The 26,986-nt window shown below is 39.9% G+C and overlaps 2 protein-coding genes across 4 annotated transcripts in view; both read left to right on the forward strand.

The window, feature by feature from the left end:
* The first annotated feature begins 4,793 nt into the window (after positions 1 to 4,793).
* On the forward strand, positions 4,794 to 13,954 carry ppme1 (protein phosphatase methylesterase 1). The gene is made up of 14 exons (XM_037749000.1): positions 4,794 to 5,114; positions 6,224 to 6,317; positions 6,576 to 6,668; positions 6,822 to 6,879; positions 7,227 to 7,278; positions 10,096 to 10,250; positions 10,458 to 10,548; positions 10,839 to 10,904; positions 11,452 to 11,575; positions 11,674 to 11,803; positions 11,989 to 12,033; positions 12,120 to 12,184; positions 12,427 to 12,494; positions 13,544 to 13,954. Exons 1-14 carry the CDS (start codon positions 5,029 to 5,031, stop codon positions 13,545 to 13,547), a joined length of 1,131 nt encoding a protein of 376 aa, XP_037604928.1. The 5' UTR covers positions 4,794 to 5,028; the 3' UTR covers positions 13,548 to 13,954.
* Positions 13,955 to 20,525: 6,571 nt separating this feature from the next.
* Positions 20,526 to 26,986, forward strand: part of nectin3b (nectin cell adhesion molecule 3b) — a 32,548-nt gene continuing 26,087 nt past the window's right edge. Inside the window, exon 1 of one of the 3 annotated variants that reach the window (XM_037747943.1) lies at positions 20,526 to 20,743. In XM_037747943.1, the coding sequence (XP_037603871.1) occupies positions 20,665 to 20,743 (79 nt within the window). In that variant the 5' untranslated portion in view covers positions 20,526 to 20,664. The remainder of the gene's footprint in view (positions 20,744 to 26,986) is intronic. The other 2 variants (XM_037747945.1, XM_037747942.1) reach the window with 2 other exon arrangements.

The following is a 26,986-nucleotide window of genomic DNA, read 5'->3' on the forward strand; positions in this document are numbered from 1 at the left end:
CTGCATGTAATCATTCTAGCCATTCAGGAAAACAAGCATCACCCAGAGAGAGGACTGGATGTTGAATGGAAAGGGTTAGACAGGGTAGACACTTTGTCAGTAGAGTGTTGGAGTCCTGTGTATGTATACCTCTACGCATGTGACTTTCCATAGCGGCTCCGGGTCAGCAGCAAGCTTACGTCATGTCATGCGGTTGACTGTGCAGAACGGGCTCCTCATATCTGATGTTTCACCTGCTGCTTCATGTCCCAAGATGTTCCCACAACTGCACTGCTAGTTCTTTACATTGTGACATGCACACCAGTGTTTTCCCCGTATACTGCTGTTTTATCTGTTTGTGATAATAATAATAATAATAATAATGTTTAGACATTACTGTGTACAGATAAAAGTCATTTCATATCATATTCCGCATGACATGTTTCACAACACCCCTGAAGTTGTTTTTGTAAAGGCTGAAGAAAAGTCCTGCCTCAGCAAATGACCTGTACCTTTGACACATTTTTCACAATTTACAGTATTTCCAACTATTAAATTAGCCATAAGGTGCATGTATATATTGACAAGGACCTCATGTGGGCTGCTGGTGGTGATTGGCTCCATCAGCATGGGCTGGTTTTTAGACGCATACCATAATGTGCAACTTTTGTTTTCTATATATACAGAATATATATATATTAGTAGTAGTAGTAGTAATTTATTATTATTATTATTATTAGTAGTAGTAGTAGTAGTAGTAGTACTACTACTAGTAGTAGTAGTAGTGTTCTTTTTAAATAAAGCATACAACAGAAATTAATAATAAATTAATTGTTTAATTAATTGCTTTAGTTATATAATTAAATGAACAATATTTTTTATCGGAAAAGCCATGCTTTTATTCGGCACCTTTCTAAAGGCTTTGTGGATGTAATATTTTTTTTAAATGATTCGTCTACATAAAATGTTATCAATATGACTTTTAAAGGAACAGTGTGTTACAATTTGGGGGATCTATTGGCAGAAATGGACTAAATATAATATTAAAAGTATGTTTTCTTTTGTGTATAATCACCTGAAAATAAGAATCGTGTTTTCGTTAGCTTAGAATGAGCCGTTTATATTTACATAGGGAGTGTGTCCTCTCCACGGAGTCCACCATGATGCACCGCCATGGTTCAACGGTAGCCCAGAACAGAAAAAACAAACACTGTTACGTTTTCCTGCTTGGGCCGTAGTCGATAACGTTACTTGCTCCCGTCGCCGCTGCTCTTTCTCTCTTGCTTGCTTCCCCACTCACTTCCCACGTACACACACAGTCTACGCGCTGGCTCTGCTCCAGATGGCTCTAGAAAGGGCCATTCACATTTTCGCATCAGCTATCGTAGACGCACGGGAGAGGCTTCAGTTGGTTGTAATCTCCTCACCTCACTGCAGGATACCGCCAGATCCTACACACTGGACCTTTAAGTCACAACTTATTTACATTTAAATATTTTGGTAGAAGGAAAATAAATTGCATTAAACTGTGTCCACAGTGCACAGGTGTTTGGACAGAAAGTTTAAAGGCACTAATCCATTTTTTAAAAGAGTTTCAGCTGCATTTAAAAGGTTAGATTTGTGCATTGTCTTGTCTTTAGTTTTTTATAATTGGCAAGGCAAAGATTGGACATGGTTAAACCTTAAAACCAGCACCCTCAATAATGGTTCAGAAGAAGACTGCCCTGCTTTCTTGACCATAAAAAACAGGTTCCTGAGAACACTATGTGAATAACCTTTTGAGCACAGTCAGACCAGTAAACAACTCGCTGGTCTGGCTTCAACCAGTTTACAGTGACCTCGTCGACAGTCCCTGAAAATGAAACTGAGCCGGCAGACTGCCGTGACCACCTCGTTGTCCCGCACTTTGAATACCACGAACTTTGAATCAGGGCTGTGTAACAGCTAATCTCCATTACACTATAAATAAAGACCATGACACTATAAATAAAGTTAGCCGCTGCGTCACTGAAAGGTTAGTGGGGTGATCTGGCCTGTTTTCCTCATTCACAGAACCATTTGCAAGTGAAATTATGTCTTACTTTATTTCAACTAATTTAAGGTATGAAGGAAAGGACACTGAACCAACCAACCTTCCGCTGAATATAAAATTAGTCAGAGGGGATTGTGATCTGCATAGAAATCAAAGACTAACCCAGACTAACGTTCAGGATGGTAAACAGGGTCTGATACACATCCAGACTGTACAGAATGTTAAAGTGAAGTGATTATTATATTAAAATATAAAATAAAATTGGATCATAAAAATAAAAAATCACCAAAAATAAAAACAGAAAAAGATAAATATCTCACCCAAATTTCAAAAAGAACAAATAGCAAATATCCCATCACCCCCTAATTTGGTCCGACTGATTACCACCATGGCTAAAGTCAAAGACAAAGTGCCTTCAAGCTTCTGTCCATGAAATGTTTTTTCCAGCCAACACATTAGAGAACACACATGGTCTGCCGTCTGAATGTGGTCCATGAGGTACAGGCCACATGTTACACATATGAATTGTTTTATGCACTCTGTTGGCCACAACTGGAACGTCCATCTGCTCAGACGGTTTGACAGAAAGGCTCTGAAACAATCGGATGGATTAAGATTTTTCACAAGTAGCTATTACAATGTGTATTTTGGTGAAAATTATTGTTCAAATAGGAAGCTTAAAGGGACAGAGTGTAGGATTTAGTGGCATCTAATGGTGTGGTTGCAGATTGCAACCAACTGAGTACCCTGCCACTCACTCCTCTCTTTCCAGGACTGCAGTAACGTGAGCCACCGAGTGCAAAACTGCTTAACACCATTCACCTCGCTCAGAGGCCATCATTACCATATTAGGGACACTTGACAGCTGCAATTTTTTTGTATATGTCATTGCAGGGTAAACACGAGTTTAATTAATAACAGTACGTATGGCCCTATTCCATTTAGGTGGGTCAGGGCCCTGGTATTGTGCATGCTGGCTCACTAGAATGGCTGTGACACACTAAATAGAACTGGACCATAATTAATGTTATCAATGACACCTGTGTTTACCCTGCTATGACAAGTCAAAATTGCTGCTGTGAAAAGCGCTTGTAACACTACTTCAGACGGTGGATGAAGGCATCTTTGTCCCAAAGTTTAAGTTAAAATTATATGTGACCAACTATGTTTATTTGCCCTCACCTCTTCGTGTCCTCTCGTGTGCCTCTCACAATCAAAATTAGCCAGTCTGCAACTGCAGACGATCAGCTGTCTCAACATACTCTTTATGTAACTGCATTAACAAGTCACTCAGGTGTCTCCCATTGAATAACAGCAATACATTACAGGACTGAAACTGCAACTTTATTGTTCATAAAGCTGCATTTCCCAGTGATCATAACTACACTGTAACTACACTGTTTTCTTACCATTCTTACCATATTATTAATATTGCTATTATTGGATATTCCTCAAGGGGTCACCAGCAGCGAACACACTTCTCTGCACTGTAGCCTACTTCTTCTACGTTCCATTGAACTGGGAAGTTGGAATTTCCGAGTTCACACCCACATCACACAAACACCCAAATCTATCAAACTCCTGTAATGGCAATTTTCATATCTGCAGTTTAACACTGTACCTTTAGATAATCTCAGTGCCTCACATGTTCAACTTCGTCACCATAGGACAGTGACCTGACATTTTAGTTCTCTGTAACTGCAAACAACAGATTGCTGAAATACTTGTTATGTCTTGTGATGCTCTGTTGTCTGCTGTGTGCTGACGCATTGATACACTTTCTATCCCTCTCTTCCTTTCTTCTTTGCACTTATCTTCATGTTATGCTTTAAATGTATAAATACTGACTATTCTTTGTATTCAGGGCTCACTTGCCACAGTCCACAACAAGTGTCTGCTCGTGAGTCCATCTGCAGTCCATCTGCAGATGTTTTAGTTATTAATGTATGCCTTTTTATTAAATTCACTGAAAGACAAGTTGTTACGTTGGTTTGTGTCTTGTTTTAACAGAAACTGCCACCACACTCCACACATAACACAATTCAATTCAATTCAATTTATTTTTGTATAGCGTCAAATCACAACAGAAGTTATTTAGAGCAGGTCTATGACCGTACACCATAGTTTAGAGACCAAACAGTACCCACACAGGCCTTCTGTTATTTGTGGTCTTCAAATTCAAGCTGAGATAACCCTGAAAACATCACTATGACATCACCGGCCATTTTGTCAGATTTGACAAACTTCCTCCCGAGCAACTGAAGACATTGTACAACTGTTTTCCCTGACTGAGTGGCACTAACCGTGATGAATAAACTGAACTTCATGTGTAAATAGGTGGAGTGCCCCTTTAAATAAATTGTCTCAGTTATATGGGTAAAGAGTGTACTGGTGCCACCCTGTGTTCAAGAATATTGTAAACTAAAGGATAACAACATCATCCTAAAAAGTGCTGTTGCTTTTGTGTAGTCATTTCATGACTTCATATTTATGGAGGAAAATTACAGCATCTGTTGAAAAATTAACTTCATCTGGAGGAATGTGAAACTTATTTCGATGGGAGTTTTTATTTCTTGAGATGTTCTCAGTTCTCTCCTCAGTACAGTGTAGAAAAGAAACTCTCTATTTGGTTAAAAAAAAATATTAAATATGGTACATTTGTTTCTACCATGAACAATGTGTCCCAATCTTCAGAGGGCAAACAGTAAACTGTTGTCAATCACTGTTGTGTTGTAGGTGATGTCGTAGTCAGTAGGTGGCAGTGAGGCGTTAAACTACTAAGAAAGACAATTGTAGAAGAATAGTCCGACCCAAAATAATCCCAGCAGCAGCAGAAGAAGAAGAGCGCTAACCGTTAGCTTGTCACGGAAACGTATTCTCCTAGCGTTATCCTAGCTGACAGTTATCCAATGCCTGGCTAGCGTCGGTGCAGGTGTCGAAGAAAATCCTCTGCTTGGAAAGAGAGGGAAGGTCGTATTAAAGAGTTACTGACAGAGACCGACTCCTCTCTGGACAACATGGAGAAACAGTTGCATTTGAACCTGTTCCCCTCCAGACCTCCTCTGGCTGCTGGTCTCCAGTCAGGCTCCAAGATGAAGATGGGGTGAGCGAGCTAGCTAGCTAGCATCTTAATAGCATGCTGTCAACTGTGCTGGCAGTGTAACGTTACAACTGATATGATCCAGCATCACATCAGTTGCTCTCTGTTACAGTGGACTCGTATATTACAGTGTGTTAAAGGACATGGCAGCTGAACTGGTCGCGTTAGCTAATGAAGCTAGCTAACTGTTAGCTGTAGCTAATGAAGCTAACTGTTAGCTGTTGCTACCTGAGTAATAGGTGGGGGATAACACGCGATTTAGCTCGCAGCTTTGAAATACAACCTTAGCAGAATATATAGCCTATGTTTTTAAGTTAAACTCAGTTGGATCTTGGCTAACATTAGCACAGGGTAAGTGTGAGCATTCATGACATGAAAAGCAGTGTCTGAAGATATTATTGTCGAGGTTGAGAAGTCTCCAAAGATAGGTTAGATTTTCTTTTCTTTTCTTTTCTTTTCTTTTCTTTTCACCTTTAGTTTCCATTTACACATCATGTGTAACTTAGTGATTGAAGGCCAGGGCTTATTGCTTAGTTACATCACCATGTTACATCAGTTGTAGGAAAACAAGTTAATGCTTTTGGTAGTGATGTATCCATGTATTATATACCTTGACAGTGATGTTTATTTGGGGTTTAAATAAAACAAACCAGTCTTTCTGGAGTGTGTGCAAAAAACTGTAACTACACCAACACTCAAACCCTAAAACATTACTCTTAAAAATGTCTTCAGTCTCAGCCAGAGCATTAGAAAAATTCAGCTACATGTATGGCTGCTTTAAGATTGAGGTAAAGATGTAATGAATGAAGCAGTGAACAATGACATGTGGTTTTGTCTTGCTGAATATTATTTTATTGAATTTCACAAGTTATTGCTCACATTACATTTCAATATTTAATAATAATCTTGAATCTACTTTATATGGGCGATTTTTTTCCTCTTCAGTGTTCCAGCATTTGACCATGTGAAAAAAGCTACAGTATCAGAGAGCCAGCTTGTACTTTTCACTTAAACACATCCAAAGATTTGTCTTGCACTATGTCTTCTAATAATCCCGCTGCAATATGGGAATGGTTTACATTTTGCTTGTCCTTTTTTTTTTGTATATACAGACCTGGACGGAAGAGAGACTTCTCCCCCCTGCCCTGGAGTCACTACTTTGAAACCCTCGAAGATGTTGAGGTGGAAAATGAAAATGGCAAAGATATATCCTTGACTGCTGCTTGTGTTTGTCAGGAGAAAATTAAGCATGAATTTTTGAAACTTTAGTGTGGCAATCACTCAGAGCATTCAAATCCAACTAGGTTATTTCAGATTTAGCTTCTTCTTTATACCAGTGTGCTATCTAACTTTAACTTGGTAAAGAAAGCACAGTTTATACAATTTAATGTTTATTCTCTTTTGAGCAGTATTTACTTGCTCTTTTTCACAGCTCTGTTATGCATTTCCTTGACTACCTTGAACATTTTCAGAATTTACTGCAGTGGTGCCCATGGTCCTGTGCTGCTTCTGCTCCACGGAGGAGGCCACTCTGCACTTTCCTGGGCAGTGTTCACTGTGAGTATAATAACTATTACAGAAACCTCTTAACTCTTGATACATCGTTTGTTTAAAATACACACAATCATAATGTTTATGAAGCTGCCTTTTTCTTACAGCATGTTTGCTGTACACGATTTGATGTAATGTTTTTTGTATGTGTCTTTGCAGGCCGTCATATGCAGCAGGATCAACTGCAGGGTGGTGGCTATGGACCTTCGAGCTCATGGTAATTATAGTCACAGGACACACAATTAGTAACAAGTCATATTTTATTTAAAGTTTAAGAAATTCAGATTTGTCAGTTTGGTAAGGTTGTCTTATCAATCCCCTTTTAATAATGCTTCGCAAAAACTAACCTAAGTCCTATATCAGATTTTACAGCTCAAATTGCAGTTCCAGAATCACAAATTATTAAGAAGTGAAAGTGCTGTACCAAAGTAGCTTGATCACATCCCTGCCCACCTGTGATTAGAAGCCAACTCTCCCCCTGCATCATTTTGCAGGTCATTCTTTGCATATTCATGTGCTTGGGTGGAACAAATAGTGAATTTGTTTCTCTCTCATCACCTGCAGGTGACACCAAAGTGAAAAATCCTGATGATCTCTCTGCAGACACGATGGCCAAGTAAGTTACTGTGTGTAACGTTAAAGGGGACCAATGGTCATTTTTAAAACATTGATATTATTCCGGAGGCTATAAAACATGACAAAAAAATACTGTAAGTTGCTCATGTATGCACATATTGCGAGGGCGCGCCGGGAAACCACAGGGTGGCAGCGTCATCACAGTAAACAGTAACTGCCTGTCAGTGGCGATATGAATGGAGTATAGAATTTCTATAACATTTGCAATATAAATACTCAGTAAGTTTCTGAATCTATTTAACAATAAACACTTACAAGACAGGGAAACTGTGTCATACCTTTGTGACGTCTTTTGTTTTCCAGTTCTAGTTCTAGTTTATGCAAGTGCTGTCCCCTGGAAAGGAATAATCCATGACAGGATTTCAGCGCATGTTGTGACAGTCATCCAGCAGCTAGCGACCATGCTAGCGACAGGCCTGGCATATTGGCAGCTGGCTAGTTCGATAGTAAAATAACGTTAACTATAGGTAATTCCATAAATATGTTGACCACGTATAGCACGGTGGGGAATAGTCCGAGATGCCTTACTGGTGTGCTGTTCCTTACTGTGGAAACTACAAGCTGCTACAAACAAAACAGTTTTTCGTTGTTTTTCCATGACAATGACAATAAAGTCTCTATCTATCTATCTATCTATCTATCTATCTATCTATCTAAGCTAGCTGCTGCCCAAATCATGTCATGGATTACTCTGCTCCAGTGGATTTCTCTGTTCCAGTATAATAATCAATGTTTTAAAAATGGCCATTGTTCCCATTTGAGACAGATGCTGGAATTTGTAAGAACCACATTACACACTCACTCTAAACAGCTTAGACTTGAATCACAGAAAAATATGGGAAGCCAGAGTGGGCAGCAATGATCCTGCAGGCTTGCGGGACATCCATCCATCATCCATCCATTGCCAATAACAATGGATGGATGCCAGCCCCCATTCGGGGTCGCGGGGGGGCTGGAGCCGATCCCAGCTGACATTGGGCGAAGGCAAGGTACACCCTGGACAGGTCGCCAGACTATCACAGGGCTGACACATAGAGACAGACAACCATTCACGCTCACATTCACGCCTACGGGCAATTTAGAGTCAACAATAAACCTAACCTGCATGTCTTTGGAGTGTGGGAGGAAACCAGAGAACCCAGAGAAAACCCACGCTAACACGGGGAGAACATGCAGCTAAAGGAGTATTGAGTCACGCACACAGCTTCCCACCTAAAGGCACGGAATGTTTGGTGCATCCTTACGTGGTTTTGCTTTTGCAGTTCAATTCAGGAGGGAGAAAGTGATTTCAGAGTTCGGTGGGTTCTTGTGGTTGTTTACATCTGGATTAATGGGTAATTGTTAAATCCACTCTGTCTTGAGGTTTCAGACTGTATACTTAGAAACACTGACACGTGATAAAAATGTGACTCGAAGGGTGTGACGAAATATCGTGCTGCGAAATTTCGCGGTATAAAACGTTGCGTCGTCGAGACGAAAAACTGAATCGCGATTATCAGGGCATAACAGGTACATATAGTCATACAAGCACTGATCTGCATCCGCTCGTCTTTTTCAGTGCTTTGTTTGAACAGACGAGGGCATTCTGAGTCCAGACCAGTAGGTGATGCAGGTCAACAAGGTGTGTGCTGGTTAGGCTTGTCGCGGTAGTCGTTGTTACCGGTGTTACACGGTGGTCAGGCACACTGCTTACATACCCACCGCCCCCATCGTCGTCTTGATTTTTCTACAGAAATAAAACCCATTTAGTTCATTTTGGCGTATCAGCAGCATGTTATCAATAGATAGTCGGACGACGGACGCTACAATCTGAAAGTGAATGCATTTTAAGGAGTCAGCTCAGAGCAGCAGGTGTCATATTTCACACACATACGGGACAAGAGAGAGTTGACAGACCGAGAGATGGCGGAGGATTTGGTGTCAAAGCGAAAAGCAAACGCGCCTATTTGGCAATATTTCAGATTTAAACCCAGGGCTATAAGGGAGCCATAACATTAATGAGGTAGCATTAATCGCCGCGAGGAGGACGGAGCAGTCACAGACGGTGTGTGCGGCGCCAGGTAGACCCCTGCGGCCCCGCAGCAAAAGCTGGACCGGAGAGGCCAGACACACAGCCAGCCAGCTGACGGTAAAGATCAAAGTAAGAAAGCTACGCATGTTGACCGTCATCTTTTCTTGTAAAATGTCCGGTGTAATCCGTAACACCGGTGTTGTCACAAGTTTATTAACCGGTGGGAAAATGTCCTCACCGTCACATCCGTAGTGCTGGTGTGGATAGCGCATTTGCAGCTGATTTGCATCCAGGCAATAATGGAGGAGTCAGGCGAAATTAGCATAGAAGACGCCCCCCCCGTCTTTCAAATCGCTTGTATCGTAGCATTTTGGATTACCTGTTGAAACACAAAATAGGAAACTGAAGATGCATATGAGAATTCATACTGGAGAGTAACCTTTTAGTTCAGTGTGTGGAAAATGGTTCAGTCAGAAAGTAGAATTGAAGTGACACATTCTATTCCAAGATGATTAGGCTATACCATGTTACTAGTTATAACACATTACAATTTCATAAAAAATGGAACTTTAGGGCAAACAACAGCATTGTTTTGCATTTTGTGTCTTTTAAATAAAAGGCTACTTTTTCAGTCATATATTTATCATTCAAGTTTTGTTAAAATTATTGTTATAATATTGAATCGTATCGAGATCGTGAACCCAATATCGTGTATCGTGAGCTGAGTGAATCGTCACACCCCTAGTGACACGGTTAACAGGTTTACCTTGCTTTTTCTTCCAAAAGGGATATTGGCAAAGTGGTGGAGGTGCTCTATGGAGACAACCCGCCTCCAATTATGATTATTGGACACAGCATGGGTGGAGCCATTGCAGTTCACACAGCCGCTGCCAATCATATTCCATCCCTGCTTGGCCTCTGTGTCATTGATGTTGTAGAAGGTAAGTACTTACTCAAATAGAGCATCATAGATACATATTTTTCAATTTATGACGCTTACTTGACCAAATAGCAGGTTGATTTTACTACTACTTTAAATTAGCAGTGAATTTATATGATACATGTTCATAATGAAATCAAATCAAATGAGCTCAGAATAGAATTCCTGGGTGTATTAATGACTAATAATTGTTGTTTATTGCACTCAGGTACAGCAATGGATGCTTTGAACAGTATGCAGAATTTCCTCAGAAGTCGGCCGAAGACATTTAAATCTCTGGAGAATGCCATCGAATGGAGGTAAACATGAACATGATACCGCTACATCTTGAACGTATGATTGGGCCAATTATACTCTTCTGCAATTTAGTTATTGTTCCCAAACAGTGTCATACACATTATTTACTAAAACCAATAGGTTGAAAGCATTTACCCTGTGTTGGACAACCTTCAGCTTGGAAAGGACGTATTTTGATTGTCAAGCTTTAATTCTCCATTTTTAGAGTTTGGATTTTTAAGTTTGCATGGCATCTAACTTGTTTGATTTTTGTACACAAGTGTCTGAAACTTGTCTTTTCCTTTGCTTTCAGTGTGAAGAGCGGCCAGATCCGAAACATGGAGTCAGCACGAGTGTCAATGGGAGGCCAGGTGAAAAAGTATGTCTGCTCTGTTTCTCATCTGTACATTAAAGGTGCTAAATACAGGATTGGAAGCATTTCTATTGCTTCTCAACGGCTCTCAACATGGTGACGCTAACAGTGTAAACAACGATGAAAGTGTTGACAGAGATAACATGGTTTACCTGAGGGGGACCGGAGGGTAGGTGCTACACTTCCCCTCCGACAGTGTCGGTAAGGACGGCATTATCAGCTGTAACCGTCGTATGAGAGCAGCGCAGAGTGGCGGCTGTGAGCTAGCCAGTGGGGCACACTCGCATGCACAAACATGCACTAAAAGCATGCACGGCCAGACCGGCTATGTCAACAAAGCAAGGAGAGACTCGAATTACAACACACACAGAGGGAGAGTGACTTCATTCTCTGCTCAGGTAGACATTACTCCTCTATATCTTTACATAGCAAATAGTTAATTGCTGCTATATTCATGCTGTGGATATAGAATTTAGCGCCTTTAAGTCCTGCGTGGTTTTGCTGGTAAGTTTTATGTACTGTATGTTCATTTGGTCTGTTCTGACATTTACAGATGTGAGGAATCCACCAGTAGTCCAGGTGTGTCTAATAGCATTGAAGGTATAATAGAAGAGGAAGAGGATGAAGAAGTGGAGGAAGAATCCAACAAGAAAAGGATGAAGGAGGATGACCAAGAGGTTCCGTCTCTCTTACTATTTGTCTTCCACTTGTATCATACGTGTGTGTAATTGTTTGTGAGAGGTTGAAAAGTACTTTGATTTTTTTTTCCGTCCAGATAAAAAAAGAAAGCATCTTCACCTGGCGAGTGGATCTGTCAAAGACAGAAAAATACTGGGAGGGCTGGTTCAGAGGCCTGTCTGCCCTCTTCCTCACCTGCTCTGTGCCAAAACTACTTCTGCTCGCAGGTTAGATCCCTCGCAGTTTCTCACTACATTATTATTTGGTACTCCAAATACATAAAAAGTGTCTGGATAGGCAGTTTTGATGGAATTTCAAATCCTACTAGTTTGGATGAATACAAATGATTTTTATTCCAAACTTTTTTTCCATCAACTGCACAATTTCACCCCTGACTTAATCCATTGAACAGGAGTGGACAGGCTTGACAAAGACCTTACTATTGGACAGATGCAAGGTAAGGAGCACAAACTGAGATTTTCTGCATAGTACAGTACAGTAAAACACACAGACCTAAAAAATAATCTCACTGTTTATCCACAGGGAAGTTTCAGATGCAGGTCCTCCCTCAGTGTGGTCATGCTGTCCACGAGGACGCACCAGAAAAAGTAAGGGGTGTTTACCTGAATGTACACTGTATGTATTGTCCACTGACATTGTTGGAATTCCTGTATGATGCTTGTTGATTTGCCAAACCTAATGCACACTTTGAGATATTGTTGTTTGTAGTGTCACTTCTTGATTCAGTTTACACATCTGGTTTTGTGTGTATGTTCAGTTGTCCCTGTTTGATCCAGTTGGTTCAGTTTGTGGCCATTTTTTAACCTAGTCTTGTGTCATCTGTTGCTAGGTAGCAGATGCTCTAGCAACATTTATGGTTCGGCACAAATTCACTGAGTTTAAGGAAGGATACCTGTGGTAAGTAAACTTCTACCAAAGAATATATACACCATATTGATTATACTAGTGCAGTGCCCGTTCAAAATATGCCTGTTCTAAACGGGCCTGTGGTGTTGCTGCTTGCAGCTCTCTCGAGAACCGCTCATACAAACAATTTCACACTCGACACTGCGCTTCCTTGGGTCCTTACGTATTGTACGTACGTATTGCTAAACGCGGTCAGAGAAATGTATTTAGCGGAGGTTCTTACTCACGGGGGGAAACACAACCAATTCGCACAAGTAGTACTGGCTGCAGCATCGGTGAAATATGCTTAGCGGAGGTATTCATTTCAAAATAGGCGTATTGGTCTCTTGCTTTGACATAACATCCACGGTTATAAAGTAGAGCATTGATTTAATGAATGGAGCTATTTTGCCGTCGGTAAAGTTACAAGTTAGTATGGCAAACTTACACAATCTGAGTTGTAATGCAGAGTGGCGCTGTTCCTGTAGGCTATCTGCTCGTACTTGTTGACTTCAGGTAAGTGAAGAAAAGTTTGGTTGTAACGTTATCCAGCATTCATGTAGCGTTAGCAGAATATATCTAGGATCGAGCAGCAAGTGAACTGTAGTCAAACAAAATGCTCGTCTAAGTCTGCAGTGGCCTGAAGCCCAGCCTCCCTGCTGAAGAGATAGCTGTCGCTTGTTTATTCAAAGTTTATTAATAATAAACGTGTCAAGTGTCCAAATTGCACCAAATTCGACAAAGCACTCCATGGCATCCTCGGTAATCCACCCGTCAAGTGTGAAGACAATAGGATAAGCGGTTCTCGAGATATGTGAATAACACACAGACAGACAGACAGAGATTCCTTGCTTTATTGTTAGTTAAATGTAACAATAATAATAAGAGACTGAAATGTTGTAAAATAATGAAAGTTACATTAAATGGTTGAACAGTCAATGTTCCACAGCATTTTACATAACAGAGGAAAGTGGAAGCAATTACATTACATGTATATATTGTTTTAAAAAAATCCACATTATCTGATTTTGTGTAATAATTTTGCAATAATCTTTCCACAGCTAATTTCCGGTTTTCAGTCTAAATATAGCCAGCAGCCATAGAAGAAATGTTTCAAGATTCATCCACATCCTTGTACAATTTAACAGCAAATTAAGAAAAATATAATAAGCATTATTATTATTATTATTATTATTATTATTATTTTGCTTTTGTTATGTAGATACTTTGCCTTTCAGCTTTGCCTTATTTTTATTTTGAAACACTGGGATTTGATTGTACTTTTCCTTTACAATATATATTTTTTAAGTAATGCTCTCCTTGTTTAATGTTTTGTTTTGAGTGATTGCATCATTATTCATATGTGTTTGTAATGTTTGAATTCAAACAATGATTAAAGGTGGATGCAGCAAAACTGTCACCCATGCTTGTATATTTGGTGTGTATTAAAAGGACATCGTGATCATTTTAAATGTGGTAGTTTATTTGACACGACATGTAACAAGATAAATGTAATAAGTGACAAATGTATGGTGAAATCAAATATGAGTATTTATTCTAGTTTTCTATCATCTCCTTGTGCAGCAGCCGAATATTATAACACACATTATAACTCCCAAAATCACACTGGACATTAAAATTTTTTTAATGTGTTGACACATCTTTTGTTTCCAAGGCGAAATTAACACCTGTAGGTCGAAAAACTATTTTTCAGATTAAGGAAAAGATCTCACACGACAAGATAACTGATGTTATAAATGGAAACTTTTCTAAAAAAAATTAAAAAATATATATATAATAAATTAATGTTATAGTTGATTCAAATTGTATTAGTGATGTTGCCTTTTTTATAAAATAAATAAACAATTGTGCAAAAGCTCAAAGGGTGGTCAAACTGGTGGAGACCAATTCTTATGATTATTCTTCATAAAATAAAGCTATGTTATAATGAACATTTAATAAACACAAGTGTTCACTCCTCGGCTATAAAAAATTATTCTGTAGACCTGAATCCCCTTATTGTTTTTATACATTTTGAGTTTTCATGTCAATATCTGAAGAAAATTCTTATTTTTTCACAACTTTGAAACAACATTAGCAGCATGTAGTTGTATAAAGCATTTCCTCCTTCAAAGCGTCCTAAAAGGGAAGTAAGACCAGTTCTCCTGCAGTCAGTTAACAAAAAAAATCAGGATGCAGCAGAAACAGAAAACAAGGTTGTAGTGTTCTTAACTTTATGACCAAGGTGACATGTTTTTCTTCATTGTGCCTGATTCACTCCAGGGAATGAAATGCAGGTTTTAATTATCTCTCCATGGACTAAAACACTGAGATATATATTGCAATTATGTGCAATATAAATATTTAAATGATTAATGTACCATTAATGACTGTCTTCCAAAGAATCACTGAGATCATTATAGGATGGTAGTCTGTAAACAACGTTGTTATGTTGTTGTGAACAGAAGTTCTTCAGTAGCATCATTTTGGGCCTAACGAATAATATCCTGTTGTGGGTTTTTCTTGCAACAAATGACAACAAATCTGCCATAAGGAACACTTAAATGTCACAGTACATCAATGTATCAATCAACTCCAGCCTCTTAAACATGGAGGAGCTGTCCACTGTGCTGTGGTACTGAAAAACTGTACAGACATGATAATGAAAGGATAAGAGACAAGAGCTTATTATTATTAAGTTTATTGTAGTAATAGAAGAAGACTCGGTACAACTACCATTTTACTAGAACCATGCAACCTTTTTAGCCGAACTTTGGGACAACATGGATTGCAATGAAATGCATGCGATGCTAATGTAAAAAAAATTTTAGATTTTAAGTAAATCGCTCTTTCAAAAATGATGATCAAACCATGTAATGAGACAAAATGAGTTCCTAAAGAATTTTAAATTTTTCAAGTTTCAAGCCACTGTATCTTTTATTTTTCTTTCACACACGATTAGCTGTTTTTATATTAAACATAGAGACACAATAACCCTAACATGACAATAACAAGTATGATTGCGTTGTTTTGTAGTATCAGTGATAACACTGAAAAATTAACAAAAATGTGTTTCTTACAACTTCCTTTAAAGTTGTGTCATTGTCATCTTGCAGTGAAATATATTAAAAAGCTCATAAATCTTTAATTGGTTGAGGTTTATTAATGTTTCATTCACATTATTGTCCCTCATGGGGAACAATGTTTTTGCAACACTTTCATCCCAGTTTTAACATTCACACTCCACTGTTTGCTGCTTCTTATCCTTTGTATGAATATAATGCACATTTAAGACCAGCCAACATTACTTAAGAAGTAAAAGAGAAGACAATAGTTCATGTTTTTCTCATAGATATCTGACATTTCTTTGCTTGCATAATATCATATTTAATCAAATTTCGAGCATTTTAGCATTTTGTATTTTGAAGGTGAATACCTACAAAACAAATATTGAAAACTCCTTAAAATGTAGATCTAGGGTAAAGAAGTAATTTAATCCAATCCATCCATTATCCATTATCTGTAACCGCTTATCCCATTTCGGGGTTGCGGGGGGCTGGAGCCAATCCCAGCTGACATTGGGTGAAGGCGGGGTACACCCTGGACAGGTCACCAGACTATCACAGGGCTGACACATAGAGAAAGTTTGCTCCGGCTGGTGGCCGGTGCTTGGTATTTCCTCAATTTATCTTAACATGGCCTTCCGGGTTACAAACTTTCTCATTTTACAGCTAAACAGTACACTACAAGATGTTTCTGAAAACATTAGAGGTGAGAAATAGGCATTACAGTAACAAATATTGATTCATATTTGATCAGCGCTGCCTAGTTTGACCGTTTGATTGAAGTTTGTGAGTGATTGACAGCTGCTCAGAGACGGCAGGCTCCAGCTCGGCTCTGATTGGTTGTTTTCCTACGATCTGTGAAATGTTGGACACCGGAGGACACAGAGGAACATGATTTTTATGATTACCTGTCTCGTGCATTACTGTCAGGATATAGTGACCGTTTTAAAAAAGTAACTTTTTTTAATCATAATTGCTCCAATTCTACCCACTGCTGTTTTAGGTCTGAATGTGAAGAGTTCATTCTTTCAACCAGCAGATGTCACTTTTGGTTTGTTAATAGTTCAACAGCACACACTAGCTGTAACTGCAGCCTTTTATTTTAGTCTTTAATATAAGCATGTGGCCCCCGAGGAAACTTGAAAAATAGGGATGTTCAGTTACTTGTGGTATTATTGATGAAAGTCCTGCCCCCTTTTCTTTCTCACAGTCCAGATGGACGCTCGAGGAGGAGAAAGGATAGAGACAGAAAGCAGAGAGAGACCAATTTATGTGGGCAAACAGGGAGGGAGGTGCTGACCCGCAGAATAAAAGAAGCGTCTGAGCGGGGAGGTGGACTAATTTAACCGATCTTTACTTCGTCACAATCCTGAAGCCCTCTCAATACCTCTCATGGCCTTCGTGAAAGAGCACTTGAGGGGTTGGAAAACATTCCAGAGAGAGAAAGTACCTGGTGAAAGAGAGCAGCTTTACTTTAGAGCGAGAGCAGAAAGGAGAGGTTGTTATCATGATCACAAAATCCATCACAGCCACAATCATGAAAATGGATTCCTTGGCTTTGGTTTAATAACGGCTAGTTTCATTAACACAGCCTCAGTTTTACTTTTGGTCATATACAGGTCATGTGCCAGTCTTTTTTCCACTGGTTTGTGGTGTTTCCATAGGCTAATGTGCATCCAGAAAAGACAATTCAGAGCCAAATACATGAACAAGAAAGCTTATCTCTGTCTTTGCTAATTAACTGAGATGTAATTTGAAGGAAAAGCACAAAGAATTTGTCAGACAAAATTGTTATTGGGCTACATGTAAGTAAAAAATACAACTTTGTTTTATTAGAAAATGTTCTATCAAAAAAAATCAGAGAGTAATGATACTGACAAAACCAACTTTTTTAAAAAGTCTGTGGAAACTTGCACAGTGGATGGGGATCAAGTACCAAGAATAACCTACATAAACAATATAATGCAATCAAGTGCAGTATTTTGCAACAAATACTATAGTGAAATTGTGTCTCAAATGTTGCATTTTCTTGAAACTGTGACAGAACTGAGTGAAGTCCCCCAGAACCCTAACCCTAGCTGCGTAAGCCGCAACACACATCAGACATCCCAATGGTTTTAAGACAAAAATTAAGATTTTTATTTTCATAAATAACTGTATTTATTATAATGTAAATTAACAATTGGTCCCCTGATATTGCTGGCTTAAAACTTCTAAATGTTTAGTCAGTTTCACTACAATTTACACTTTTATTAACAAATAAGTGCAGTTGGGCAGATGAAAAAGTGTGAGAAAGAGAGTTATGAGTGTTGAAAAGTGTATATCTTTCTTTCTTTCTTTATTTGTTCATTTGTTACCTCAATGCAGAAAATGACGAAGGGCGCCCACTGGCATCTTTAAAAAATATTTAGTTATTATTATTATTATTTTAGAGGTCGTCCAGCGCCCCCCAGAAGGTGGTTCCCTAAGCGACCACCTATATGGCCTCTGCCCCATGCCTTAAGCATGATATACATACAGGGGATTGAGTTGTACCTTACCATATAATGCATCCCTGTACAATAACACCATAGCCTAAGAAATATTTGAATGAACACCTCACTGTACCTCCATAAATGTGTATTCATTACAGGGTTTTTGTAATGGTTGCAAAACATTTGACTTTGTTTGTTGATTTGACAAGGTCTGGCAATTGTATGAGACATTAAAGAGGAATGGAAGTTCAATTTCAAAAACAAGCTGCTGATGAAAGAAAAAGGATATGTGAAACAAAGAGCAAAAAAAAAAAAAAAAGATATAATGGTGCGGCTCATGGAAAAGTCTACTGCTCCACGAGGTGGGGTTGTGGAAAAGTCAGTGGGAAACTTTAGTATTACAAAATGGGATTTTAGAAAAAGCCCTTAAATTGAATTATACAGTCTTTTAGTCTGCTCTTCTCTCTCCCTCATAATAAATCCTTTGCCAAATCAACATATAGCTTTCATGTTGATGCATTGCACTCAAGGCAAAATATTCTAACTGAACATAAGAACAATGGGAATATTCAATGCACTCATTTCACCCACTTCCACACATATATATATATATATATATATATATATATATATATATATTTTTTTTTTTTTTTTAAAGAAAGAAAAAGACATGCTCGTGTGCACACTCTCGATCTCAGATGAATGGGATGGTGGGAGAGTAATTGTATCCCTTGTGGCTCTCCAGAAGACAGCACTGAGACTCAAATTAAAGCACTGACCTGGTTAGCTTTCTGTCAGCAGAAGGGGGTGCTGCCCCCCCACCCACACCCAACCCCCATCCCATCCCAGCCACACATTACTTTGCAAAGATTAACTTGTTGACTGACTATGAGCAGCAATGTCTGCATGTGAGACAGACACCATGCAGCCATTACTGACCAGCAAGCACAAATGTTAAAATGATCAACAACCTTTAAAGGCCCAGTTTGTAGGATTCAGGGAGATCTATTGGCAGAAATGGAATATAGTATTCATAATTATGTTTTCATTAGTGTATCTGAAACAAGGAATAATTGTTTATGTTGGCCTAGAATGAGCCCTTCATATCTACATAGGGAGCGGGTCCTCTTCACGGAGTCCGCCATGTTGCTCCGCCATGTTTCTACCTAGAATAGACAAACCAAACACTGGCTCTAGCAAGAAGCGTAAACGTTTTTACATTACCTGAAGGCCATCGTAGTTCTCCGACTAGCTTGGAAAGGGAGGGGTGAGTGGACGAGCGTTCAGTCGGTTGCAATCTGTTACCTCACCACTAGATGCTACTAAATCCTACACACTGTTCCTTTAAGTGTCACTTCAAAAATTCAGTTGGGTATCACCAATTCAAGTCCATAGAGAAAATTAGACCATAATCTTTTTAGAAGTTTATAAGCATCACAGGAAAACACTGTATCATATAGTTTATGAGATATTTATATAATTCCACTCTATGTATTTGCACTCTTCCCACTTTATATTGCAACTGTTGCACAGCAATTTCCTACAGGGATATAAATGTTGTGATTTTTCTCTAGGGACTCCTACCCAGATGAATGGTGTGCTGACATTTTTACTTCTCTAAGGAGAACAAACACGGGTGGAAGTAATAACCATCATTAGAACCATCAATGTGGGCTCTGTAACTGGAAAAACTAAATGTCACACAGCCATTGACGTTATTATAATTACATCCCCCATTCATGCTTGTTGCTATAGCACCACCTGTAGGCAAAATGCTATAGAAATTTGAAAGATTGCTCAAAGTCGAAGAGGGCATATTTTATCTGAATATGGTTTCAGGTACTGACACATTCAAGTAAGAAAAATGGCAACGTGTTTCTGTCTTACAGGAAAATAGTATGGAATAACAAAAAAATATTTGTAACTTTTTTACAAGGTCAGTCAAATGTGTTATGTGCCAAATTTTGAGAACATTGGTGAAAGTTGAAGAAGTGGTGAAAAAATTGCCAAAAATTCAAAATGAAGGAGAATGCAGTCTATGGGTTGGACCACCTAGGCCTATATATAGGCCAAGCAATGTGGAAAAATGTGTTTCTATACTTCAAAGAGAATTCTAAGGGAAAATACTGCTTTTTAAATGCTCACATGATGGCCTGATTTTCACCAGAATTGAATCAGTTCTTCTTGATGAACTGGCCTAACTTTTAACCTAATTTAATTGGAATCTGTTAAATAATTTCAAAACCTCCTGCTGAATGGCAGATAAAACAGACCAAATATATATCCTTTATTGCAGCTGTAAAACCATGTAGATGTATTTTCAGTGAGTAACCATCAAAGACAGAGGAGAATAAAGTGATTTGATCAATCAATGTATGTCGGGTTATCAACAGAGATGACGTAATGTGTATACTAATGGTTCATTCCTCCAGGGGGATGTTGCTGTAGGATCTCGACAAATGACCGTTTACTTCCATTGTCAGGTGAGCTCCCGGCCCCCCCCGCTCCGTGCTGAGTAGATGGTACAGTCCCCATGCAGTTCGGAGTTGTTGCTGAGGAGGTTCCACTGTTCAGCACATAGCGTTAAATTGGCATGCAGCCGACGCTCGGGTCCTCTAGCAGGAGACGGCACTGCTTTTGAAAATGTTCCCGTCTTATCCCCGGAGTTACCTCGGACAGTGGGGCAGGGTCGCATTATTTCACCTTTTGTGCAGTATTACAGGTGAGTCAGGGATTTTGAGCGGCAGTTTTATTTGTTCTACTGACGTTACACAGAAGTTTTCTGAAAGAGCCGACTGTCTCGCGCATCATGCAGAAATGTCAGCGAGCGAGTCGTCCACACCAGCTAACCACCGCGTGCTTTAAGCGTGGGGCGTGTGAAGTTGCAAGTTGATCAAGTTTAGCAGGTGTCATTCAAAGACCAAAGGAAACTTGGTTACAAGTTCACCTGAACGCTTCGGAGTGGGAGCTAGCCGGCGCCACCGCCGCGGATGATGGTGCGAGCCTAGGCTGCCATAGAAACAGTCCATGGAAACCGCCGAGGAGCACAGGCAATGATATCCACTTATCTATACCGTTACCCAACCTACACTTGGGTCATTGCACATTCAGTGGCAGCCATATTAGCTCCAGAAACATTTGCTTTAAAATAACACGGTGCTATTGTGTGTCACGCCGGCTGCTTTTGCAAAATGTTGAGGAACTCATATTAGTGTCATCAGGGAAGACGATGCTAAATGTCAGCACCTCCCAGGTTGAGGATGAGGGTCAGACACCATGTGCCCGCAGTGGAGCTCATTATGGTTTAATTAAGGGGTGGGCAGTTTACTAACTCCACCCTGAAACACGACAACTTTGTGCCCAGTGCTGTGGTGCTGCTGTAAAAATTCAAACAGCAGGGATACTACAGTTTAGCTCCAACTCTGGCTCCAGACTGGCCTCATATCTACTCTCACGTTAGCACATTATGTTTCTAAAAGAAACCAGTGGAAAATGTATGATAAGATGTATTGCCCACAGGCAGCTTTTCAATACTAACTCCCTTTCCCCCACAAAAAGTAACAAAAGTTTGATGTTAATATTTTGTATTAATAATGAAGAAACTTGTTTTGTTTATATATAAATATATAAAACCAGGCTAAAGACTCCCTGAACAAAATACCTTGTTTGGGAAAATGAAATTCATCTATTCAATTCAGTTATGTTCATAACTATATACATTATATTCTGGTTTTCCTGTTTAAGGTTTGACCGATTTGTTTTGCATTTAAAAGGTTTACACCTTTTTTTTGCCAAGTTGCTGGTGTACGATTTATTATTTTAATAATAAAGAACAATTAAATAAAGTTACTGTATATCTATGTATTTATCTGTTACATTTAGTTTTACAAAGTTAGGAAAGCGATGTTTAAATCAAGCCTGATGTTGCCTTACATATAACAGAATGATCCCAGTCACTTCCACACAGTGAGGCATACAACTTATTAATTAACCACTAGTATTGGATCTGTACTCTGTATCAGCCGATACCCAAAGCCCATGTATCGATATCGGTATCAGGACTGAAAAAGTCGGATCGGTGCATCCCTTCTAAATTTTACGGTTAAAGGAACAGTGTGTAGGATCTGGCTGTATCTAGCGGTGAGATTGCAACCAATTGAAGCCTCTCCTGTGTGCCAAGCGTATTCAAGAGCTATATGTACACAGGCCAATGCGAAAACGCGAATGGCCCTCACTAGAGCCGGTTGGAGCAGAGCCAATGCGTAGAGTGTGTGTGTGTATGTGGGATGTGAGTGGTAAAGTGGCTGATAACTTTCTAACTCAACATATTGGCTGTATTCTAGCTATAAAACTGACATGTATGTAGGATAGCAAAAATGGGCTTCATACCTTAGACATAATCACATTAGAGCAGTATTTTACATCATTGTCTCATCAGTAGCTCTATCCATTGCCCTATGAAAAATAAGTAGTTATATTGCACATGCACTATACCACTGTTTATGTTGTAGTAGGCGTCTCTTGCAATTGGGCCACTGGACAGTGCAGAGAAGAGAAGCTCTGGTCTACTATACTAAGACTGAACCCATGGACGGATCTGTGACTTTTGTTAAAGACTTGTCGTGAGACACAAGCAGAGTGACCCAGACCCTCTATCGCATTAGTAATGTACTGCATGTTCTGTCATTTTATTACCAGGATCCCAAAGTCGATTCCTAAACAGACGGTTTACTTCCTTCAGAGAGTTCAAGTTGAGGAGCAGAGACAGGTGCCCATTTGTCTACCTTCTGTTTAAGTTGGCTGTACATTTAAATGAGGGGTTTGACCTTGTGCCTTTTTTGAATGCAGAATAGATTCAGATTTAAAGGCAGGGTTGGTAAGGATTTGAGAAAAATCTTTTGTTATATTAGTTGAAATTCTAATGAATCAAATGCACTGACAAAAAAAGGGGAAAAAATCTGGTATCTGTGGCTGTCGCAGGACTGTAATAAACCCGTCCAATCATTTAATTTGGGCTGAAAACCATGGTATGAGGCTACCTACCTACCTACCTCAAGCCCCCAGGAAGAGCGCCAGACTTTGAAGCAAATTTTTGTAGTGGCCAAACGGTGGTACTACAACTTCAGTGTCCATCACATAATGCCATTGGGCCCAAAAATACTTTTTCCCATAGACTTACATTGGGAAAGAGATGTCCGTAACTCAGTGGATAATTTTTAAATAAAATACATAATTTTTTTTTGATGCAAACAAACTTCCCAGTATGAACACTTCAATAGCCCTTATTTAAATCATTACGTCCTAAAAGTTGTAAAAAGCACTAATAGCCAAATCCAGAGTTATTTTCCTTCTTCCGTTCAAGAGAATGAGTCCCACTCTGCCCGTGCACTCATTGCTCGTCACCGGAGTCTTTCACAAGCTGCTAGCTTTGGATGGAGGCCTGAAGCAACGGACCGTCAGTGTTGCCCACTTGGCGACTTTCCCTCTAGATTTAGGGACTTTTGGAGCTAGTTAGCAGGTAATGCTGCTAGCTACTTTCATTGGAAAAGAGCAACACTGGGCTCAGTTTTGCGACTAAATGATTTTCAGTTCAACCGGTCATTCAACCCTTCTTTGTCCTGCTCTGCACAGCTGGCTCTGCCACTTCCACCTTAACATCATCACCATTTATGTTCTGATTTCCACTTTTAACAAGACATGCTGCCCTCTGGCAAGACACACATATTAATACACTTGCTCCCACATAAGTGGTGCATGTGAAGGTAATATTGACTAAAGTGAGAACGAGCAGCAGAGTGTCCCCAGGGAGCAATGTGTCCTTGATGCCAGGATATCTATAATCTGTTTTCTAGTGTGTGTGTGAGTGAATGAGACACATTGTGTTGCATTTGCAAACCAAACTGAAAGTGTCTACAGTGACTGCTCTCTTTGAGGATATAAGGATTGCAAGAACTTGAAGTAGTTTCTCTTCTTTGTCTCTGAAAGCACAAGAAGAAGAGAGAAAACATTATTATTGCTATGTCAAGATAGACTGCATATAAGATCAGATAGACTTTGCCCCTATTCTCATCATTTTTTTATTCTGAGTTGGAGAAAACGAGGGCACGCTTATGTAAGGTTGTCGTCATGTCACCAATAAAAATTTTATACAGTCGCTATACCTCTACCATTGCATATTCAGTGCAGGAAAAATGCTGCTGTCTTTCCTCTTACTCTTCTGTTATTCTTGCTATCTAGTCTTATCATGACATACGTCGTAAAATTGGTTTACTACTTGAGACAGAGGCTCACTTACAGTATATTATACAGTAGCTGCCATCTGGGTTCAGGTGTAACACTTTATACTATATGTTATATTGAATTTTTGTTGAAGTAGGAGGGCAAATACTATGCATTCATATTTTACTGTGTCCCTGTTTACACTTGTGTGGTTTATATATTTGTTTCCTAATTAATGTTTTTGAGAAGTGCCCGTTGAGTACCTTGTCATGAAGCATTTGTGGTGACATGCACAGTATGTGAAATTAAGAACTAGTTTATTTAAATGTGTTTTTAGTGCTCTGCCTCCTTACTTGATCACTTGATGTATGGAGGATACTCCATTTGGGGGAGCAACTAAACAATATCAAACATTAGCTTGAGACTATCCTATTTATGTTCAGAGCAGTTTCACTCCTCTTTGAAGGAAGTTGTAAATCGAGATGCACCGATCCAACTTTTTCAGTCCCGATGCCAATATTGATACCATGGCTTTGGGTATCCTCCGATACAGAGTACCGATCCGATACCAGTGTTTAATTAATAAGCTGTATGCCTCACTGTGTGGATGTGACTGGAATCATTCTTTTATGTGTAAGGCAACATCAGGCTTAAAGGGACTGTTTGTAAGAATCAGAAATTGCTTGTTAACTGCGACACCTGTGGCCATTAAGTCAACGAAAGTCAGCATCGGGCTCGCGCTTGCTTGCTCTAAATAGCGATGAACGAGCATCGCTCAAAACAGTGAGGCGACACATCAGCTAAAACCACAATATCACTCTATATTTCACCTGCTTGGCAGTAATGTTGGCTGACCAGACGAAGGTCTCTCCATGAATCAGTGCTGATCCTAGTGTTGGCTTTTCCTGCTTCAGCCTCCCGACCACGGTGGGAGGGATACACCGGCACCCGGTCAGAGACGATAACATTTCTCTCTGTGGAGCCCCGTCACTTCACAAGACACGGGAAACCTCTGTTGGTCTGGAGGAGCTGCAGCATTTGTTTCTGCATAAACGTCCACTGTACATTTACTAGATATTCTCAGAGCTACGAAGTCTTCTGCAGTGTGTAGTGTGCGGGCATGCACGTGAGGTGTAGCAAGCTGAGTGAAGGCAGGCAGGCAGGCAGGCAGAGGAGCAGAGTACATCAGAGACTCCGGCCCTGGAGGCCAAAGCTACGGTCTCCACCTCGTACTACGACCGCGGCCAACACTGTTTTGCAAGACGGGCTTCACTAAATATAACTTTGAGGCTTTGGTGCTTCCGTGTAGTTTGTGTTGGAGTCATGTCTGAACAGCGTAGCCACACGTGAGCGATCATATGCGAGCGTGCATGGGACACCGACCCGGGTGATTTATACGTGTACGAAGTTACAAACAGTCCCTTTAACTTAAACATCGCTTTCCGAATTTTGTAAAATAAAATGTAACAAATAAATTAGGGATGTTAATAATTAACCGTTAACCGACATTAAACATTTTAACCGATTAACGCTATCGGTTAAAGCGGTTAAAAGAAATTTTAATAATTAATTAAAAAGCTGAGAAAAATGCATCAGTTTAAGGAGAAAAGCTGGTCCACCTTAAGAGGCGGAGCCGGCGTTACAGATACAGGAATTTGGCCCCCATAAATAGCTCACTTGAGCGGAGGAGTTGTAGCCTTTTAGCATTTATTCACCGACAAATAAACTGTACACACACTGTCTGCTACACCTACGTTCACAGCTATAACGCCACCGACAACACACATACACACACACACGGTCATATGTGTGTGACAATGGTGAGCACAAAGCTACCAGCAGAGCTACAGATGCTAACGTAGCACAAACACACACTGTTTGTCGGCCAATCGCTATCGTTAATCCGGGCAGACAGAGTGTCGTTACGCCGGGCAAACGGATCGTCGTGACGCCAGGCAGACACACAGCTGACAACCTGCTAAACTAGACTCAATGTGCGGTGAAGACTTCAATTGGAAAAGTGGCTGCATGTCCGCGACACTACACGAAGCACCGTAGCTGCTAAGTTAATGCTCCAGGACGGGTGAACTGGGGACTGTCTGTTGTGCTCATACACTGCAGCTGGCGCACCGCTACATGGGAGGCAAATGTCTTGTCGGTTAACGGTTTATAATCGGTTAACGAGGGTCGGTTATCGGTAAAGAAAATTTTCAAAATCCCTAAAATAAATGCATAGATATTAGGGGTGGAGCGGTTTGTGTATTTGACCCAAACCGTTCCGTTCGGTCCGCAACATCCTTTCGGTTCGCCGGTACCCAAACAGCTGTTAGGTCTACTACTCGCACGCGCGGAACAGAAACTCTGGAGTGCGAGTTTTACCCAGAAAGTTTTGGCAGCGCACCAGGAATGGTAGTAGCGCTGTAGCTCCCAGTAGCTCATGATAGTCAAGCTAAACTGACAACGATTTGTGTCAAACTGTACGCTAACACTGTTCAACTGAAGTCAGGTTTATATGAGGACAAGGCTATAAGAGTGTTTATCGCTGCATATACGACCACACTCGATCGTAAACTATACAGAATTAAAGCATATGGTCAAAGTGCGTGAGCCTTCACGTGTGAATTTTAGTCTGTTGTGCCTGCCCTGTATAAACTAGCATAAGCAGCAGTTGAGGATTTACCAACAACCTTAAGATGGAACATTACATTTACATTACAGACATTTGTGATTTTATTTTTGTAATTTA

Source organism: Sebastes umbrosus, chromosome 17, assembly GCF_015220745.1.
Source record: "Sebastes umbrosus isolate fSebUmb1 chromosome 17, fSebUmb1.pri, whole genome shotgun sequence".
Lineage (NCBI taxonomy): Eukaryota > Metazoa > Chordata > Actinopteri > Perciformes > Sebastidae > Sebastes > Sebastes umbrosus.